At 40.5% G+C, this 22,128-nt stretch overlaps 1 protein-coding gene across 1 annotated transcript in view; it reads left to right on the plus strand.

The window, feature by feature from the left end:
- Positions 1-22,128, plus strand: part of LOC144691231 (uncharacterized) — a 341,534-nt gene that overhangs the window by 22,635 nt on the left and 296,771 nt on the right. Inside the window, exons 3-6 of the mRNA XM_078559280.1 lie at positions 9,134-9,214; positions 11,965-12,093; positions 12,782-12,871; positions 13,764-13,873. Of these exons, the coding sequence (XP_078415406.1) occupies positions 9,134-9,214; positions 11,965-12,093; positions 12,782-12,871; positions 13,764-13,873 (410 nt within the window). The remainder of the gene's footprint in view (positions 1-9,133; positions 9,215-11,964; positions 12,094-12,781; positions 12,872-13,763; positions 13,874-22,128) is intronic.

Below are 22,128 nucleotides of genomic sequence, written 5' to 3' on the forward strand. Positions count from 1 at the left end.
TGGTTTGGTTATCCTTGTCAAGACAACATTGCTGGACTCCTGATAGTCCATTTTGCTTTTAAATACTAGCAGATGTAAATTGTAGACCCAAAACAAATGCTCTCGTGTAATGCTTCTTACCCGCTGGATTCAGTATTTCATTTGGCTCTTCTTTAAAAATGGATCTTACATTGTCATCAGGATGTTGACTTTTTAACTCTGTCTTTAGCTCACCCTTCTCTTTCAGAGCTATATGCTCTGTAATGTCCACATTTTTAAAAAAAGCCTCAGTTAACCAACCATCCAAGTTGTTTTTCTCCTTAAATGCAGGATTACAGTTCTCCTTTGCTGTTAAAGAATCTCAATGAAATTACACAATGTTCCAATAAAAAATTCCTAATATTCATTTTTAATCAACTCTCACATTCTTTTATATTCTTTCTGTTTTTGTCGTCCCACTGTACGAGCATTGTCCAATTCTTTCTGAGCAAGAGTCACTGCTTCTTTGTTTTTAAGTTTTATTTTCCAAAATAGGACTGGAATCCATCCTCGTAGTTCCACAGTAACAGTATCAGTTAGAGCCAAGTCATTTTGGTTTAAAGCACTGTCTCCCTTTGTTTGTCCATTAGCCTGGAATACAGTTGGTGTATTCTGTTTTGACACCTGTGGCTTAGGGTCTGCAGGCAGGTTCAACTTATTACCAGTTGGTTTTAACTCTTTATTATCAATCTCAGGCTTCAGTTTTTTTTCAATTTCAAAAGTTTTAGCTTTTAACTCTTTAGGCACCTCTTAAGTCAAACTATTGTCTTTTACAAAAGATTCAGAGACAACCATATGCTTTTCCAAAGTTCACTGATCTGATTTATCTTTACCTTGTCTTTAGCCATTTCAATGGATTTTGTGGAAACAAATGGAGGCAGGACATGGTCTCCAGCTAGACCATTCTCCAAGATAAGATCAACATTATTAATAGGCAATTTGGACACCATTCCCACAATAACGAACCAACTGACTAAAGCGCCGTTTAAATTCACTCTGCATGATGGAATGGTTAAACAATTTCCATCAATACCCTGTATCAATATACTTTTATTTAGCAAACTCTCTGGAGAGAAATTCACGCCTTTTCCTAACATAAAGCTTTGAGCCAACCCAGTATCTCTAGGACTAATAATCTTTTTGGCACCTTTATCAGACAAAAATTGAGTTTTTTCACCCTTAAATATGAAAAATCCCTTAATCTTTTATGTTCTATTTTACACTCACTGTAAATATATTAGATGGTATCACTTTCTCATAAGCTTCACTCACTGGTACAGTGTTTTTAGGAGAAGCACTAGATAGGTCCAAAAAACTACCAGTTTTGCGTTCAGCTTCCAGCAGTCTGCCTTCACATGCCCCAACAATGACAAAAGTAACAGGTTGTTCTCCTTGAATTATTTTTATTTCTCTCACTATCTCTTTCACTGCTCTGAGAAGCATCTGTCTTTTCATTTCTGCTATCCCCCTCATTGTAATTAGCGTTCTGTTCATGATCACTTCTTCTCTCTCCAGTTTCTGTGTATTTTTTTCAAATTAAGGTTTGCTGCCACCAATGTGTTTCTGGGATAATTCGTAACCATGAGCCAAAACTGCTGCTTCCCTTATTTTAGAAATTTCACGGTTTTCTTTGGACTTGATTCCTAAAGGAATACTGTTTTTAAATTCCTCCATTAAAAACACCTCTCCAAGGTTTCAAAATCTTGATCAAGCTTCATAGCCCCATACCATCAATCAAACACCATTCCTTTCTTTCTAGAAAATTCCACAGAAGTCTGATTCTGTCTCTTCCTCAGATTTCTAAATTTTTGCTGTTCAGCTTCTGTGATTAACTTGCATTAAGCACAGCACTCTCAAGGGTATCATAGTCTGTGGACTAAAAACAAAAATCGCTGGAAAAACTCAGCTGGCCTGGCAGCATCTATGGAGAGAGAAACAGAGTTAACGTTTCAAATCCATATGCCTCTTCTTCAGTCTGTAGACTGTTCATCTGAAAGGGTTGAATAAGCCTCCAATGCTTTTCCTATCAAAACGTTTTATAATAGAATTGTTCAAATTCCATTGTAACTTTGTAGCAATTTTCTCAAACGAGACAAAGTATATTTCAAGCTCTTCGTCATTGAATTTAGGCATTAAACAAATATTCCTTGACCAATCAAAATCAGAAATTAAATCTGAATCATTGTCAACTTTGCTTTTACTCTGTTCACATAATCAAAGCCTTTCTCTGTCTAGTTCAAATTTTCTAGCTTCTATTTCTCTTTGCAGTTCAAGGCTTTCCTATTATTTTACTCTTTGGCCAGAATTTTTCCGTCGGCGAGTTGGGGGCGGGGCCCGCTCGCCGACGCAAAAATGACGCGGGATGACATCGGGTGGAACCCTGACGTCATCCCGCCCCATTTAGATATTCAGGAAGGCAGGCAGACAGCGAGATTAGCTGTCTGCCCGCCGACCTGTCAATGGCCAATTGAGGCCATTGACAGGATAATTAAGCCAATTAAAAGTCCTGCCCGTCCAACTTTAAGGCTGATGGGCAGGCCAGGAGCCCCAGCGGGCTTCTGAAAAAGCATGAAACCTCATCCACTGGCGGGATGAGGTTTCACGTCTGTTTTTAAAAACTTTAATAAAGTTTATTTGACATTTTTTAACATGTCCCATCTCGTATGACATTATCACATGAGGGGGACATGTTAATAATTTTTTTATTTTTCTATTTTTGAATTTTGTAAAACTTTCAGCGCTCTCCCTGAGGTAGCACTTAGCCTCAGGGAGATGTGCGTTCTTTTGCGCGCATGCGTGAAAGAGCGCACTCTCACAGTTGGGGAATCCACCCCCCACACAGGAAGCGCATAGCCTTAATTGGCCCGTCCACTCAAAATGGCGGTGTTTTCGGTGGCGGCGATTGGCTGCCCGCCCATCAAGGGCAAAATTCTGCCCTTTGAAACTCTCTATCCCTTTCCCAATCCTTTTCCCGCTTTCTAATTTTTTTCTTTGGAATTTAAAAAAGAAATCATTCATGGAATGTGGGCTTCGTTGGCTGGGCCAGCATTTGTTGCCCATCCCTAGTTGCTCTTGAGAAGGTGGTGGTGAGCTGCCTTCTTGAACTGCTGGAGTCCATGAGGTGTAGGTACACCCACAGTGCTGTTCGGAAGGGAGTTCCAAAATTTTGACCCAGCAACAGTGGGCAGAATTTTTCCGTCGGCGAGCTGAGGCGGGGCCCGCTCGCCGATGCGGGATGACATCGGGGGGAACCTTAATTGGCTCGCCCACTCAGAATGGCAGCGGGGCCCATTTCGGCCGTGGCCCTGCCCACCAGCCACCGAGCCAGTGAGGCCCGCCCGCCCATCAAGGGAAAAATTCTACCCAGTGAAGGAACGGCGATATATTTCCAAGTCAGGATGGTGAGTGATTTGGAGGGGAACTTCCAGTTGGTAGTGTTCCCATCTATCTGCTGCCTTTGTCCTTCTAGTTCAAGTTTTTGTATTTCTCTTTCCCTTTCTCTTCTTTTTCCTCTCTTTTGAGTTCAAGTTTTTTTGTTTCCCCTTCTTTCTCAAATTCGTTTTTTTTTTGTTGTCCTGACTCCAATTCCAGTTGTTTCATTTACAATTGAATCCTAGCCAACTTAATTTGCATTTTATCTGCATTACCTCTTTCTTCCTCAAGGTTCAAATTTTGATCCAACATGTCAACTATTTCTGTTTTCTTGGCATCTACATTTCTAACTTTTCTGCCACTGCTTTTAAAATTAACCATTGTTAACTGTTGCAGAGACCTCACGGTCAAGTCTTTTCTTTTGGGGCCACCTTCAGCACTAGACATTACCATCAAATTCTGGCATAGTCACAGCACTGGTTCTGTTATAAATCCAAAAATTTATTTTGGACAGTTGCCTTAAAGGGGGTGTAACTGGGGGTCAAGCTAATTAGAAATTTTAGGAATTATTACAGTAATAAGTAATTGTAGCCTTCTGTATGTGTTTGAAATCTTTTATTTTGTTAATAAATATTGTAATTTAAATTTTAAAATTTCTAAAGATCTTGATGTACTCATTACTTCAGAATTCAGTGCACGCATCTCATAAATACAAATGGCAAAACCATTATGATAGCGCGACCAAGCTTCCCTTAAATTTGGTCCGCCTGATGCATGTCATCTGTCATAACAAAAACATTTTAAAAATGAATAAAAATTAAAATGTAAAAAATGTATATAAAATGGGTAAAGATGGAGTACAGAGTTCACAGTCTGAAGTTGTTGAACTCAGTGTTAAGTCCAGAAGGCTGTAACGTGCCTAATCAGAAGATGAGGTGCTGTTCCTCCAGTTTGCGTTGGGCTTCACTGGAACGTTGCAGCAGGCCAAGGATGGACACGTGAGCTTGAGAGCAAGACGGTGTGTTGAAATGGCAAGTGCAGACTGGGTGACTGCTTTGCAGAACACCTTCACTCAGTCCGCAAGCATGACCCAGACCTTCCTGTCACTTGCCATTTCAACACACCATCCTGCTGTCATGCCCAAATGTCCGTCCATGGCCTGCTGTAACGTCCCAGTGAAGCCCAATGTAAACTGAAGGAACAGCAACTCGTCTTCCGATTAGGCACTTTACAGCCTTCCAGACTTAACATTTAATTTCAACAACTTTGGATCATGAACTCTCTTTTCCATCTTTATCCCTTTTTAATCCATTTTTATTTATTTTTACTTTTTATTTACTTATTCATCTTTTTAATCCCTTCTCCTCAATTCCACCCCCTCCAAGCCATCTGTCATTTGTTTCTACGTTCTTAAAGAAAAGTTGCATTCACTGCTTGCATATCCCAGTGAACAGAGATGAGTCAAAAGGCATTCTGGAGTCACTATACAATCAATTTGCACAGATGTGGCTAACAAGGTCAGTGCCAAAAGCACCACCTCAAGACCTGTGATCAATGTAAAAGGAGGTTTAATGATCTCATAAGAGGAGTAAGTATCAGTGCACCTCTTCATCTCTCTGTGCTGACCCTTGTTCTGCTATTAACGCATTCTGCTATCTTAACTTTATTCCACTATAAGCACCTTCTTTAGTCTTTACCATTACTCTTAACACTCCCTTTGTCTTGTGCCCATGACATCTTTGTCAATCTCTCCTCAGTTCCCACCTATCCCTGACCTATTTTGCTCCACCCCCTCTTAAACAGTATAAAATCCATCACATTTCCACTTCCCTTTAGCTCTGAAGAAGAGTCATACAGACTTGAAACGTTAACTCTGTTTTTCTCTCCACTGATGCTGCCAGACCTGCGGAGCTTTTCCAGCATTTTCTGTTTTTAATTCAGATTTCCAGCATCAGCATTATTTTGCCTTCATCAGGAGAGATGTCTAGTTTGGCCTCATGATTGTATATTGAAGGATACGATAGTGGAGAGGTAACAGTTGAAAGTGATGGAGGAGAAATTGAGAGCAGTATTGTGAGGTGTGACAGAGAGATGAAGAGTTGCACTTATACTTACTTCTCTTATGAGATCATTAAACCTCCTTTTACATTGATCACAGGTCTTAAGGCAGTGCTTTTGGCACTGACCTCCTTAGCCAATCTGTGCAAATTGATTGTATAGTGACTCCAAAATGCCTTTTGACTCATTTCTGTTCACTGGAATATGCAAGCAGAGGATGCAGCCTTTCTTTAAGAAATGCATCTACAACTTAAAGACAACTGAATTTGTGTTGGTTGCATGGCTGGGCTGTCCATGCAGGCATTTAATAATGGAGCCCAACGTTCAAATGTTAACAATACCTGAGAGTTAAAGTGACCCGTGTCTCATGGCAGGGGGGGGGGGCTTGTTGCCCTCCCAGTGTTCTTCCCCCCCTCCCCCCAACCTTCATCTGCAGGATTCCCACTTCTGGTTAATTAAAGATAAAGCAATACAACTTTTTGCTGCTAACAGTGCAGTGGGGGAACAAATGCTTCATATTAATTTTTAAAAGTACAGATTTTGAAGATTAACCAATTAATAGAATTGCAGTCCCCACTAATTAGAATTGACAGTCATTTATATCATCTGAAAATTGATGACTTTTAATTAATTATTAATGGAAATTTCAAAGTTGCCAGTTATAGCATCTTACGTGCTTCATTTATTTCAAGCAGAAACAGCTATTTTGACTGAAGTTTGTATTGAACTTAAAAAAGAGCCTCTAGCAGACTTAAATAAACACTATGCTGTCTGCTCAGACAGTGAGACTGTGAGATCTGCTCGCCCACACTCTGACCTCCACCTTTGATGCCCTTGTTATCATTACCCTTGCTAACCCTGGTCATTGGCCCTGATATGGCCCTCGTTTCAGCACCCTTAGGTCCAAGGGATCTAAACTCGAATGCTTATGGCTGAACCAAATCAAGCACCATTGAACCTTGCTGTCTTCTTTCAAAACTGCTCACTGTTCTAGGATCATCTTAGAATGCAAAGATTGCTTCGATTCATCTTAAACCTCTTTTCCCTGCCTCCTCCATCCGCACCTCCAAGGAGCGCAGGGAGCTCACAGACATGATTATCACTAAGATTGAGACCAAGCATTCAACTGCTTCTGCTACTTTTCTCCCTTCCTTTAACCTACAGGGCCAAACTTACCCTAATGTTTTCTGCCGCCCTAGCCCAAGCTCCGAACTCTCATCTTTCTCTGGATTCTTTCCCATTACCTGCTGTGCTGTCTCTGAGCTCGTCTTATCCAGGAGACCCTATTCCTGCTCTCTTGACCCTATTCATGTCAATATCACTTCCTAGCCCCATCTGTTAATTTAGTTAACAATGTTGTATCCTCAGGTACTGCCTCCCTCCCCACTAAATCTGCCATCATTATCCCACTCAAAAAACTCCACCCTTGATCTCTCAGTCCTTACAATCTTCTGCTCTATCTGCAACTTCCCTTTTATCTTCAAGGTCATTGAACCTGTCAGGTCAGGCAGCATCTGTGGAGAGAGAAACTAAGTTAATGTTTCAGGTTGATGACCTTTCATCATTAACCTGAAATGGTATCACTGTTGCCTCCAAATCCATGTCCAATTTTCCCACAACTCCATGTTTGAACCCCTCCAAATAAGTTCAACTGCCTCTGCCCTCACAGTACTGAAATGACCCTTTTCAAAGTCACAGTGCCAGCCAATGTGGCTGTGGCCTCCTCATCCTCCTTGACCAGTCGGCAGCCTTTGACACAGTTGTCCATGCCATTGTCCTCCAACTCCTCACCTCTGTCATTCAGCCATATGGGAATGCATTTGCCTGATTCAATTCTTTGTGATAGAATCTGTGAACAAAGCTTGTATTTTTTTGAGACCGGCCCTAATTGAAAGGGAAACTGACCCAGTCGCTAAGGAAACTAAGACTGAAACTGAGATTGGAAACCAAAACTTCTGCTTGAAACTATATAAAAGGAGGCAGAACTATCAGAGCTCAGGAGAAATTGTTGAGTTCACCGATGCAGTGCAGGCAAGCTGAAGAAGACAGAGGCTAAATCCAAAAGCTGAGAATAAACAAGGTATAGTTGCTGTAGCTGTTTCTGTTGCTTGAAGGTAACACTGATGGATCCCCACCATTCAGACCGAGTTGAGGAGGTTTTGTAAACATATGCCATTTTTAGTGAAGACTGTGCCTGTGGAACTCGGGTTGCTTGCGTGCTGCTGTCAGCGGCAGATCAGGCTAGTTCCTAAAAGGAGACAGCTGTAATTCTTTGTAAGGAAGACAGAGTTTTGAAGGACTTTGTAACTGAGATTGATGACAGATAGGCAGAGTGGAATGCCAAGCCAATTCGTAAGATCTGTCTTAGTTGTATCTGCCATTTAATGCATAAGTTATTGTTTATAATTGACTGCAATTTGCCTGTTACCTCCGGGTTTTAGTGTAGAGGAAGTTGTCCAAGATATTATTTAGTGTTTGCTTTGTTTGACTCTTCTATTGTAAAATTCTTCTATTTGAAACCACTTCTTTCTTTCAGTAAATAACTAAGATTTTGGATCTCTTTTTTTAAAAAAAATAGTTACTAGTCTCTACAAAGATCATAACATCTTATTTAATCAGCTGTAACCAGAGAATCAATTGCAATGGCTTCTTTTCCCATTGTTGCACAGTTAGATCCTTGTGACACTTCAAAGCTATCTTTACACCCTCCTATTTCTTATTTCCATGCTACTCCTTGGAAATGTTACCTGAGAACACAATGTTAGTTTCCACATGTACACTGAGGACCCACAACTCTACTCTGCTTCCATCTCTCTCAATTCTTCCACTGTCCCTGATTTGTCATACTGCTTACCCAGCTTCCATTACTGGATGAGCAGAAATTTTATCCAACTAAATATTGGGAAGACCAAAGCTAATTTCCTTGGTCCCTGCCATTAATTTCCTTCCCTATGCATCAACTCCCTCAGTCTCCCTGGCAACTTTTTGAGGCTGAACCTTGGTGTCATATTTTATTACATGTTCACTCCAGCACCAACACTCTACTCTTCTGTCCTCCTTTAACACACTCCTTAGAACCTGCCTCTTTGACCAAGCTTTTGTCCTCAGGTGGCTCAGTGTCAAATTTTATTTGATAACCTTCCTGTGAAGCAATTTAGGATGTGTTGTATTGCTGCGAATATGGTACATAATAGTAAGCATACGGTTGGTTATGCCAGTTTCTGAAATGCAAAGCTTAACCAGCTGTTTGGAGCTATATTGGTAACATTGAAGTTAGCCACAAAGTTGGACTGTGCATGTGTGCTAAGATGCATGTGCAGAGTTCCACTCCACAGGCTGTTAATTTTCACTGTTGTGGTAGACTGGGATTGCCCAGTCCCTTCATTAAGTTAATAACAGGCGCATTCAAAATGTGACTTATTATTGAACTGTGGTTATTCGTCTTAAGGATTTCAAACTGTTGTCAAGCTTCCTCCTAGATGATCTTGTAGCTTTAATGGACATGGGTCCAATTAGGACCTGCTTCCTACCTTACACTGCAACTTTTTGACATGCACCTAGAATTTGCACAGTATTCATCCAAATGTGGCCCTGAAATAGCACCCTTAGAAATAGTCAGATAGTAAATTAGTCATTGTCTCACAACATGTCGATGACTAACTCAAATTTTTCTTATTACTGGTAGGTCATGGATGATTATGAAAGAGAACGCAAACCGGTACAAGCTATATTTGGTCGAACAAATGTGCAGTTCGTGGATGATCCGGTGAGATGTTGAAACAAGAAAGTTTAACTTATATCTTCAAGCATTATACCACATTAAACAATAATATCTTATAAATGCTGCTATTCTCTTTTTAGATTACCTTCAATGAATTGATGATTGAAGCAGAAACCATAACAACATTTCTATATAAGTAGTTAAAAGTTGAATAAGGGAATATGGGAAGAGAGTGCCCACCTGGGACAAATGCCAATGTGGACCAGTTGAGCCAAATGGCTTGTTGGCACTTGCAATTTCTATATAATTCTGTGTAATATCCAAGTTTCTCTGGTGATTTAATCATACCAACATCAATGCTTCCATTGATCTTTTTCACAACTCTCTTGCTTTAATTTTGAATAACCATTCCCAAACACGTCTCAGTCAGCCTCCCAACTCAGATGTTTTCCCTGGTATATAAGTTCAACTCAAAGTTTTCAATTTCATGGGCTGCAGACCGGAGTTTGCATGATGTACATTAGAGTTGTCCACCTCAAGATCTAGCTGATCAGCTCAAACATTATTGCCACATTCTCTTTCTGCTTCCAAGTCTTTTGTATATCTCCAGAATCATCCTATAGAACATATAACCCACAGGCTACACTGCTCTAACTCAAGGTGCCTCCTTCTATCTTTCTTCCCTGCACTTTCAACCCTCATTTCTGAGGGACCTTGGAGTGAATGTCCATAGATCCCTGAAGGTAGAAGAACAGGTTCACAAGGCGGTTAAAAAGGTATATGGAATTCTTTGATTTATTAGCCAAGGCATAGAATATAAGAGCAAGGAAGCTATGATGGAACTAAATAAAATGTTAGACCACAGCTTGAGTACTTTGTGCAGTTTTGGTCACCTCATTAAAGAGAGGACATAGTTGCATTAGAGAGGGCGCAGAAGCAATTTATGAGGATGTTGCCAGGGCTGGAAAACTGCCGCTGTGAAGCCAATTGGACAGGCTGGGGTTGTTTTGTTTGAAACAGAGGAGGCTGAGGGGAGATTTGATTGAGATGTATAAAATTGTGTGGGACATGGATACAGTGGATGGGAAGGGCCCATTTATTTAGCAGAGAGGTCAGTGACTAGAAGGCATAGATTCAAAGTGATTGGTAGAAAATTTAGAGGGGAGATCAGGAAAAACATTTTCACCCAGAGGGTTGTTGGGGTCTGGAACTCACTACCTGAAAGAGTAGTAGAGGAAGAAATTCTCAACTCATCTAAAAGGGGTCTGGGTATGCACCTCAAGTGCCATAACTTGCAGGGCTACAGACCAAATGGTGGAAAGTCGGATTAGGTGGCTCATTTTTCATTTGGCGCAAGCACGTTGGGCCAAGTGGCCTCTTTCTGTGCCATAAACTTTCTATGATTCTATAATAAATGTGAGAAAATTATGATGGTCATTGTTTCCAAAATCAGATATCTGCTTTCAATTCTATAAACTCAGCATCTTCACTAATACATTCAGGAGCATGACACCTTCAATCCTCTTTAAATTCTCCCCTTCGTGACCCGCCTTCCCCCTCACCACCTTCCTTGACCCCATTCCTGATCCAACTTCCGAGCGGCTAAATTCTCTTTCTTGGCTGCATACCTGACAACTTCACCATCCTTTTCCTATTTTATAATATTGTACCCTCCCTATGAAAAAACTTCTGCTATCACCACCCTTTTTATAAGCTCATTTGTAATCTTCTTCTGTTCACTGCCGTGTCTTAAATTTACCCATTTCTCGTCAAGGTGCATTAGAGTGCATTATGCACACTTAACTATGCATTTTTGTCTTCACAACTCCTTGTTTGAGTCCTTCCAATCTGGTTTCCAACCTGCCTGCTCCATTGTTTAAAGTCACCAGTTAAATTTTTGCTGCCCTTCTTGAACCTTTAATCTCTATGTCCCCTTCAACATTGATATTCATCCTTTCATTTCCAAAGGCTTTTTTTCTCATGATTCCATTCCAATCTGTTCCAGTGAACTCACTACATCTCCTCAACTGGATTCTTCTCCAATTACTGGCCCTTTCACAAGGTTACGTTCAATTCATTTTTGTATTGCTGATAAAAGAGACACAGTGTTGAAGTCTTGCACTCATCAGGATAGCTGCAAGGATACCAAATTTCAAAGGTAACAACAATTTATACTGCAAGAGAAAAATGGTGTTGATTGGTTGATGTTGGTTGAGGCAATGCCATGGAGAATGCACCAGAGTGTTTAAATTCAAAAAAGACAAGTCAACTCTGGTCGAGGTGTGGCCTTGGGGAATGCACTGGTGGGGTAGAATTCCCGTGAAAGCCCTGGATTGCCTCCACTTGCATCAACAAACTGCTGATGAATCATAAGTGGAATGGGAAGAAGAAATAATTCCATTCAGAGAATGGGTGGTACTTGCTTTTCAAAAAGGTGGGACCCAGTGATTCCAGACTGTCCTATCTTCCTATATCCTTCACCCCCTGCTGACATTATTTTGGAATCATGCTCCATGGTCAGACAGTTTGTGGGCCATCTCATTCAAAGAAGTGCACATTGGACTTCTAATGAACTATGTCAATGGAATAATCAAGAACAGACTCACACACAGGAGCTCCTAAATGCAAGTGCTCTTTATATTCTCATAGAGAGATCATCTGACAATGAAGTAAAGATGTAAAGACAAAAAAAACATTGAAAAATGCATTGAACTTCTTTTAAAACTTAGACTTTTTTTAGCATGAAATTTTAACAATTGAAAATGTATAATTTTTCAAACATCTGTTTATTTCAGAATGAGTTGAAGGAAGCTTTGTTGGATTCAATTGAACGCCAAATATATCAAAACCAAATGACTATTTTTATTGTTGGTTATCAGGAAGCTTGTGATGAAAGACATTTAGTACTGTCTCATCTTAATGAGGTAATAAATAGATATATGCAATTTCACTGTACTTTTGAGCTACTGTACACAAAGCTAATCATTATATGGAAGATTTTTCCACTCAGTAGTCATGATGCACATTGGAAGTGATTATTGGAAAATTGCATACCCCAAAGCCAGGATTTTCTGGCCCCATCGCGGGCGAGGCGGCACCTCAGCCGGAAGTGCATTGACTTGCGCCAGGACCGGAAGATCGCGACGGCGGGCAGGTGCGGAAAATCCCGCCGCAAGCCCATGATTTTCTAAATTGGGAATGTGCTCTTGGCATATGCCCAGAGTGCTGAAGCAGGACATCTCTCTTTATACTTGTACTAATGTGAAGTTCAGGTTTATAAATGAGATGAATTTTCTAAACATTCAATGGAGAATTAATAGACAGGGTACTGAAATCTAGGGAAGCGTGTAAATAGAGAAGGTTAGTTTGGCGTTTGTGGTTTTATTTTGGCATTATTAATTAATCTCTTATGCTTCTATTTAATTTATCCTCCCATTGACCATGTGTTAGCTGTAAAGTACTCATGAACATAAAACTAGATAGCCTGCCTTTACAGGTGTATTGAATTCCCTGCCTGATTTTCCAGACAATCCAATATAGTGAAATTTGCTCCTACATTAATATCATGATCAAGTTAGAAATAAATATCCTTTTGTTTTTGTTTTCCTTTAGTTTTTCAGTAAGCATATAGGTTTCTTCATGTCAGAAGAAGAGCGCCTGACTGAACTTGATGAGCTTGAATGTGAAGAGATTTCTGAAAGGGTATGTTTTCTCATTGTCCTAATAATTTCCAAAAATTTAAAAGCAAAATCAAAAAAACAGCACCTGCAATTTAAATGTTAACTCTCATACCTTACATATTTAGGAATATACATTATGACTAATACAAAATTGTGTGATGAAAATTGGCTGTCAGGTTTGAAATTGTTGCTGCTTTATGCATATTTTATCCATGAGCTAATTATCTGTTTGGTTTTGGAGGAGGGGCTACATTTTAGAAGTTGTGAATCAGAACTGATCTATGTTTCTTTATATAGCAATTGAACATTTTTGTACCTGATTATAGAATTTAGTTTGTAGTGACTCCAACTAAATCATGATAAATAACCCATTTTAGAAAGGAGGAGACTTTAGCTCTCAAGGTAATTGAAGTTTTCACTGTTACTAAGAGAAGTGACAAAGATGATTCAGGCAAATTATTCACTATGATGAAGGATGCAAATACTAGGGATAAAAGTTAACAATTAAGAAGTTAGGAGTAAGAAGAAAAGTCAGGTAGAATTTCTTTTCAATCTTGGGGTAATACAGTCATGGCGTAAATCATCATGGGAAGAGTTAGATATATGTACTGGCAAAAGAAAAGGAGGGCTATAGTGAGAAATTGGGTAGATGGTTAATCTCTGAAAAGCAAGCAGATTTTCTGGGCCCTTTCTCATTCCAAAAAATTATTATCTTTAAAATGGCAAATAAAGTGAATTTTTGTGTTGGGAAAAGAGCAAAAACAATGACTTGGATTATAAACTTTGAGGTTGACACCTGTAAATTAACTCTTTAGAATATTCAGTATTTATTCCAACTAGTTACATACTTTTTTAAAAAAAACTGAATCTGTGTTCATTCTTACACATTAAAAATGATGTTGTTTTCTGTGAAGGTGGATGAAGCTCTTTCTTCTGCACAGCATGCAACTTGGCACTTAGCAGAGCTGAATCAGAAGATAATAAACTACACTAACACTGCAGTCTTAAACAAGGATAATAAGAAGTAAGTGCTACAATCACAAAAGGATATGTTAACATTCTGTTTGTCCTTTTATTGATTTGTGCCAAAATAACTATAACAATTGCAGTTTACTAAAATTGAAGCCAATTTCATGTTTAAAAACTGGGGAATTTTTGTCAGCTCCGGGGGGCTTCTAAAACATTCTTTGAATAGTTATGGTCTCCTAGGTGATTACAAAGGTGCCTTTGTGTCATAAATCAGATTTAAACGAGTTAATATATCCTACATCTGGATGATGTTAAAACCAGGCAGCCATAGCCAGGAAATCCTTAATGGAGGTTAAGGGTGTTCTCACATAGAGGTGATCCCAGCAGGCTGTGGGACAAATAGTGTTTTCTAACTGTGCCTCAAAGTGTCTTATAACTCTGTTTATAGGTCTTTATTGCTAAAGTATTCATTCCACATCCTCCACAAATCATGGGAATTTAGTCTAGATTGTTAAGAGAAAACACATGCAAAGTACACACATGAAAATGTCGTCATTGAGTTGCATATAACTGGTCCTGCAAATCGACCTCTACACCCCTGTTTTATAAAGCTTCAGGGCCCACAGCATTGCATCAATTTGTGTGACCCCCAGCTAAGTTCTTTCCAATCAGGTTGCTAAAGTTTGAGCAAAGTCACTAGCCATGTGGTAGCTTTGGCTTAGATTGCTCACACAGAATATCAAATATTATGTTATTTAAACTCCCAGTCTGTTTTTCCCTCTTTAGGATTCCCAAGAACCAAAATATTAGCACCAGGTGATGAACCTCCAGCAAAATATATTTATCTGTTCTTTTCAAAAAGGAAAAAAAGCTGTGCTCCTAGATCAGATGGTAACACCAGATACTTTGGCTAGAGAGAGAGCAAGTAAATTAGGCAAAAATAAATGAAGATATTAGTATTTAAGGAGCTAAGACACAAATTGTAATTTTACACTCAGTCTTGAATGTGTTCCACAATTGTCTCATGCATTATATTTTTTGCATTAAACCAAGCTTACGTACTCCTCCATCATTGGTTCAGTACATCTGAACCAAAAGGACACATCTAACCTGGTCCTATGAGTCTCCTCCTGGAAGGAGCCATCAATAGTGTGACCAAGCAACACCATACGTACCGGTAACCTACAGAGTCGTGTTCATTTCAGGCTCCACAAGAAGCATTCTGCTCTAGACATCATTGAGCCCTTGATCCAGATGAATTGTAATGAACAGAATCAGTATTATTGCAATGATAATAGATAAACTCACCTTGAAATGAAAGTACTCTCCTTAGACTTTTTTTCTTCTTTAGGGTGACGCAGATTGCAGATGTTATGCTGGGAGTAGCAGGCTCTGTGCTAAATGGTTTTCAGTTATACACTTCACTGTAGCATTCTTTGTTAGCTTATTTACTTACCTCCTTCCATCTCATCAGTAGGATGATAGTTTTATAACTATAAAATGAAGGATCTATAGAACAGGTGAACAGGAATAATTAAACTGTTGACAATTTGAGCCTGATGGTGTGATAAAGCAGGATTATACTATTACAGTTGACATACGTAACAATTGTGCTTGCTGATCATTTTAATTACACAGGCATACATCAAGTGTTACTCATGCGACTGATTGGCTGTATGTCTGTAAGAGATGAAGGGGTAGGCAAATATCGAGCATTTATTATGCCACTTAGCAGCAGCCCACACCCCTTGAAGGGGAGGTGCATTGTGCAGACACCAAAGAAATGCTTTTGAAAGTAGAAATATGAATGAAGCAAACGCTGAGAGAGCACAAAGGTTCTCGAATGCTACCTTGGAGGCTTTGATGCAAGAAGTTGACAGGAGGAGAAGAGGCAAGCTCTTCCGCCCAGGATGCAAGAAGTCCTTCAAGCATCGGCTCCAGTTAACAGTGGGAAAAGATTGCAGAGAGATGTTGTTGCCAGGAGACTAGCACCCAGGACATGGCTGTAATGTAGGGAAAAAGTTCAATAATTTCACTAGAGTTGTTAAGGTAAAACTCTGCTCCTCTGCTTCCCTTTACTCTCCTGCAATCACTACACCATGGCTCACCATGTTTCCTTCTCATACTCATGTTCTCACTGCAATTATAACCCTCATTTAGCCATAACTCACATCCACAGGCAATGCTGTCCATGCCCTAGTTCAGGGCTTGAGTTGTGGCTGCAGTAGGTGACTGTCTCAGTGATTGCCTCCTTGGTAAAATGAAGGTGATTGAGATATTGCTCCTGAGTAAAGTTAATGTAGCACAGATGCTCAGTCTCAAAGGCAGACAGAATACCTATGGAGTCAGCCAAACATAAAGCAACATTTTGCTGATGTTGCATTTTGTTTTGACAAAATGAACTTTTCAGAGTGACAAAATGCACCACAAATGTTCTAAACCTAATTAGAAGACTGAATGAAGAAACTAGCAACTAACCTTTAAGTACTGCATGATCCCTTTCAGTATCACTGGTAAGGGGATCTTCCTGATGGGTAATGCTCCAATGTGCTGTCTGAGTTCAGCACATGACAAGTGAAGTGCTGGGACATTCAAAAATTGTACTGGGTCTTGCAAGAAGCTCAAGACCCTCATTTAAGTAAAATAATAAGGATGGGCCTCCCTGACACCAGTGCAGCCACTGTAATTAATGGAACAGGTGACATATCCAGGACTGGATAATGAGTGCATGTTCACTGTCCATATTGGGATCTTAGTAAACTGGTTGGCATATAAAGTTGGCACTGCACAGCCTAATTCATAAGCTGTGGTCTCTAAAGTTTTAACATGGGGTTTCTGGCTGTAGTTATTATAATCTCCTCAATCGTCCATTACTGAACCTTCATGAAAGTTTGACTTTCATTTATACATTGAGGTGTATAAAGCATAATGCACTATGTAACCAGCTTCACTTTCTAATCTATTGTGATTGACCTCATGTAGCCATTATAAAAGACATACTGTTCCATTAAAAAGCTGCCAACATTGACGATTAAGTACACTTAAACATGCCTGATCTTGTTTAGCATTGTATGTTGCACAAAAGATATAACAGAAATAGCTTTAGAAACAATGTTGAGTTTTTCAATTTGAAATACAAAATTTATATTCTTTATTTTTAATCATTGTTAATTATCCACTATAACATTTCCCTCTTTTTTTTGGTATATATTTCACATTTTAATCATATGGTTTCCAAATGGTGCCAGCATATCTCCTATCATGTTGTTCTCAGTGGATGTGAAGATTCAGGCCACAAAACACAAGTCTGTGTTGGTGATGGTGCTAAGGAAGCCCGGGCACTGGAAAATGATGGCCGAATCACTTCCGGCCGCTTTTGTCATGATGTGTCACATATGGAAGGTTGCTAGTGCAAGTGTGTCATGCGTGCACTGGAAGCATGCATTGTGGGCATATCTTAACGCCAAATTTCTACCTAAGTGGATCCTTCCGGAGGAGCTGAGAACATTGCCAACATATCATAGTTGACCAGGAATTGCGGCACCAGGTAGGCAACAGAGGCCTTGTGCACCAGAAGAGGGAACTTCATAAGCAAGATGAGCGTACACGTAACTTTGCCAGGGTAGTGGGATTCCCAGTGATGCAGACAACTATTGACTGCACACGTGACTCTGTGGCCCCGCATATATACCGGAACCACAAATGGTTCCATTCCCTTAATCTGCGGTTGGTTTGTGACCATGTACAGAGCATCATGTTAGTGAATGCTTGCTATCCAGGCAGCAGCCATGAGCTTTCATCCTGCACCAGTCAACCATTCCTGCCATATTGAACCACCAGGACAAACTGGAGGCTGGTTGCTTGGTAACAAGAGCTACTGCTGTACATGTGGCTGATGATTATCCCACTGCCAGTTCACCACTTATGTACAATAGGCACACAATGAGAGCAATGCTGCCATGAGGAATGTGAAGGAGCAAACCATCAATGTTCTGAGACAATAGTTCTGCTTCCTGGACCGCCCGGGCTGGGGGGTGTGGAGCCCTCCTCTACTTGCTGAAGCATGTCTCCAAATTCGTGGTGGCCTGCAGCCTGGCTCTCATAAGGGTGCAGCTGTTGCAACCAGGCCTTTGGTGGACAGATCAGGAAGAGGAGAAAGAAAAGTGGAAGAGAGGTGACATCTAGGACCCCTTTCACTCCGGTCAGGCTATTGTGAGCAATTACTCGGGCACCAATTCCCTTAAAATCTCATTCCTACTGCTCCACATTTCTCCACCTTTCCATCCCATCCTTTTGGTATAGGCAGCACAGTATCCTCTAGGCCAAAATCCTGAAACAAAAGACACCACAAGAAAAACCATTCCATAACAACTTTATCCAAGAACATTTTCAATAATACTAACAAAACTCAACTAATCACCCTTGTCCATTCCCTTAGCACCTGTCTTGCAGGTGTCTTTACCTGTACTACTGCCCACACACACTTCTACTCAATAGCTGCAGAATGGTTGGTGAAAGGCTGCTGACTTTCACTGGGGGAGACTGCAGGTGGCCTTGTAGACTGCCTCCGAGCATCTCTGGGCTGAGAAGGCCTGCCTTTGCACTGCATCATCCTGGCTTGGGCGGCAGCAGTCTGGGCTGGCTGGCTGAAAGGCAACAGCAATGGCATTGGCAGCATGGAAGTGGTGAGATCATGAATGATGTCGTGCTGAGAAAGGACAGCAGGTTCATGCACTACTGAGCCACTGCCACACCCATGGGGCAGCATCTCAATAGTAATCCTAGGCATGGATAGAAGATTGGCTGGCTAACAGGAAGCAGAGAGTTGGCATAAATGTATGTTTTTCTGGTTGGCAGGATGTGATGAGTGGTGTGCCACAGGGATCACAGAAAACCAATGTTGAATGTAGTCCCATGTTATCAACTTTTTATAATTTATATAAATGATTTGGATGAAGGGACCGAAGGAATGGTTACTAAATTTGCTGACGACACAAAGATTGGTAGGAAAGTAAATCATGAAGGGGACATAAGGCTACAAGGGGACATAGATCGGTTAAGTGAGTGGGCAAAGATCTGGCAGATGTGAAATTGTTCATTTTGGCTGGAAGAATAAGCAGCTTATTATCTAAATGTTGAGAAATTGCAGAGCTCTGAGATTCAGAGGGATCTGGGTGTCCTAGTGCATGAATCACAAAAGGCTAGTATGCAGGTACAGCAAGTAATTAGGAAAGCTAATAGAATGTTATCATTTATTGTGAGGGAATTGATTACAGAAGTAGGGAGCTTATGCTTCAGTTGTACAGGGCACTGGTGCGACCACATCTGGAGTACTGTGTTCAATACTGGTCTCCTTATTTAAGGAAAGATGTAAATGCATTAGAAGCAGTTCAAAGAAGGCCAGTCAGCCTAACATCTGTCATTGGGAAAATGCTAGAGTCCATTATTAAGGGAAAATAGCAGGACATTTAGAAAAGCTTAACACAATCAAACAGAGTCAACATGGTTTTGTGAAAGGGAAATCATGTTTGACAAATTTGCTTGAGTTCTTTGAGGATGTAACAAGCAGAGTTGATAAAGCGAACCAGGAGGTGTAGTGTATTTGGATTTCCAGAAGGCATTCGATATGATGCCACATAAAGGATTATTGCACAAGAAAGGAGCTCATGGTATTTAGGGTAATGTATTAACATGGATTGAGGATTGGCTAACACACAGAAGTCAGAGTCGAGATTAATTCAGGTTGGAAAAACATAACTAGTGGAGTGCCACAAGGATCAGTCCTAGGGCCTCCATTATTTACTATCTATATTAATGACTTGGAGAACGGGGCAGAGTGTAATGTATCCACATTTGCTGATGGTACAAAAATAGGTGGGAGGGCATGTTCTGATGAGGACATAAGGAATCTGCAAGGGGATATAGATAGGTTGAGTGAGTGGGCAAAAACTTGGCAGATGGAGTTTAGTGTAGGAAAGTGTGAGGTCATGCACTTTGGTAGGAAGAATCAAAAGGCAGACTATTATTTAAATAGAGAGAGACTCCAAAAAAGTGCAGCACAAAGGGATCTGGGTGTTCTTGTGCATGAAACACAAAGTTCGCATGCAGGTGCAGCAAGTAATTAAGAAGGCAAATGGATTTTTGGCCTGTATTGCTAGGGGGTTGGAGTTTAAACATAGGGAGGTCTTGTTACAACTATACAGGGCATTGGTGAGGCCGCACCTGGAACACTGTGTACAGTTTTGGTCCCTGTATTTAAGAAAGGATATACTAGCTTTGGAGGCAGTTCAAAAGAGATTCCTGGAATAAAGGGGCTGATTTATCAAGGACGGCTAAACAGGTTAGATCTTTATTCATTAGAGATTAGAAGAATGAGGGGTGATCTTATCAAAACGTACAAGATTCTGAGGGGACTTGACAGGGTAGATGTTGAGAAGATGTTTCCACTAGTGAGACTGGTGAGGGAATCTTAAATTAGGGGATATAGTTACAGAATAGCGGGACACTCATATAAAACTAAGGCGTGAAGGAATTTCTTTTCTCAGAAGGTAATGAATGTCTGGAATTAGCTACCCTTGAGAGTTGTGGAGGCTAGATCACTGAAAGTATTTAAAGAGGAGGAAGATAGATTTTTGAAATATCAGGGAGTTGAGGGTTATGAAAAGCTGGCACAAAAGAGGAGTTGAGGCCTTGGGGAGATCAGCAATGATCTTATTGAATGGTGGAACAGGCTTGAGGGGCCAAATGGCCTACTCCTGTTCCTATTTCTTATGTTCTTATGGCTTACTAGACTAATATCTGGAAGGGGCAGGTTTTTTTATGAGGAAAGGTTGGACAGGTTAAGCTTGTATCCACTGGAGTATAGAAGAGTAAGAGGCAACTTGACTGAAACCTTTAAGATCCTGAGGGGTCATGACAGGATATTTCCTCTTGTGGGTGAATCTAGAGCTAGGGTGTTTAAAAATAAGGGGTCGCTCATTTAAGGCAGAGATGAGGAGAATTTTTTTCTGAGGGCCGTGATTCTTTGGAACTCTGTTCCTCAAAAGGCAGTGGAAGCAGAGTTTTTGAATATTTTTAAGGCAGAGGTTCTTGATTAACAAGGGGGTGAAAGGTTATCGGGGGTGGGCAGGAATGTGGGGTTGACGTTACAATCGGATCTGCCATGATCTTATTGAATAGTGGAGCAGACTCAAGCGGCCGAGTGCCCTACTCCTCCTAATTCGTATGTTAATCTGCTGGAGCACAGATTGCTGCACTTCTGTGAGAGCCTGCAAGCCCCTTGAGATCCACAGCAATGATGGCAGCAGTCTGAGTCTGCATGGCAATAATGTTGATCTCATAACCTCAGTCTGAGCTTCCACGGCAGCAGAGTTGTTAGAAGCTGAGTCAACGGCTGTCAGATGCTGCAACATGGTTGAGTTCGCAAGTGCTGTTATGGAATTTGTTAACAGTATCATGTGATAGGATAAGCTTGAAACCCTGTGCAAAGTTGAAGCTGGACTTCTCCATGTTCCTTGACAGTAACGACAAGTTCTGTGGCAAGTCTTCCAATGCACCAAGCATCTTTGTGCATTCCCATCAGCATTGTCCTGTATATCACCCCATCAAAATCTTTATCTGAGTCATCTTCAGTGGAACTTGTCTGCGACCTCACTTACCAGTGAGCTGGCATATGGGTCTCCTTTCCCCCTGCCTCCACTTGACTGACCACGAGGTCATCGTACATTATGATCTCTATGCCCACTAACAGGCCTTATTGAATTTTTAGCCCTTATTATTTTCTAACGGCAGGGATATTCATGAGGAATTACATCAAACTCACAAATTACACTGAATAAAAAGGACAACTCTCAATTTTTTCAATACCCTAAAAAGATTTTTCAATTAGTTGATCATATTCCATGATTTTGCACATTGCTCTGTGAAAATGTTCACAAATGGCCTTTAAATATTCCTTTGTCAATGTATTTAATTTAAATTGCTTTTCAGTTTTAAAACTGAGAATACCCAGCCAGGTGGTGTGCAGGATGTAGTTCCAGTGGATTTCTTTTCGATAGCAATGGGGAAAATTTTGGAATTTGGCAGAACTGCATTGAGAGTACCCGGAATTGTCTGTATTAGGGGGTGGGATTTACTGGTTCAGCATCACTAGGGAAACTGCTGGTGGGTTGTGGGATTACATTCACTTCTGAGGGGAGGGATTGGCCATTGAGCATGTTGTATGATGCTATGTGTGCTTGCATGCTATTGTTATGTAGAGGTGCTCAGCAGAGCAAGGGTTAATGTGGGACTAGAGAATAGCACCACCCA

The sequence above is a fragment of the Cetorhinus maximus genome, chromosome 2, assembly GCF_964194155.1.
Source record: "Cetorhinus maximus chromosome 2, sCetMax3.hap1.1, whole genome shotgun sequence".
Lineage (NCBI taxonomy): Eukaryota > Metazoa > Chordata > Chondrichthyes > Lamniformes > Cetorhinidae > Cetorhinus > Cetorhinus maximus.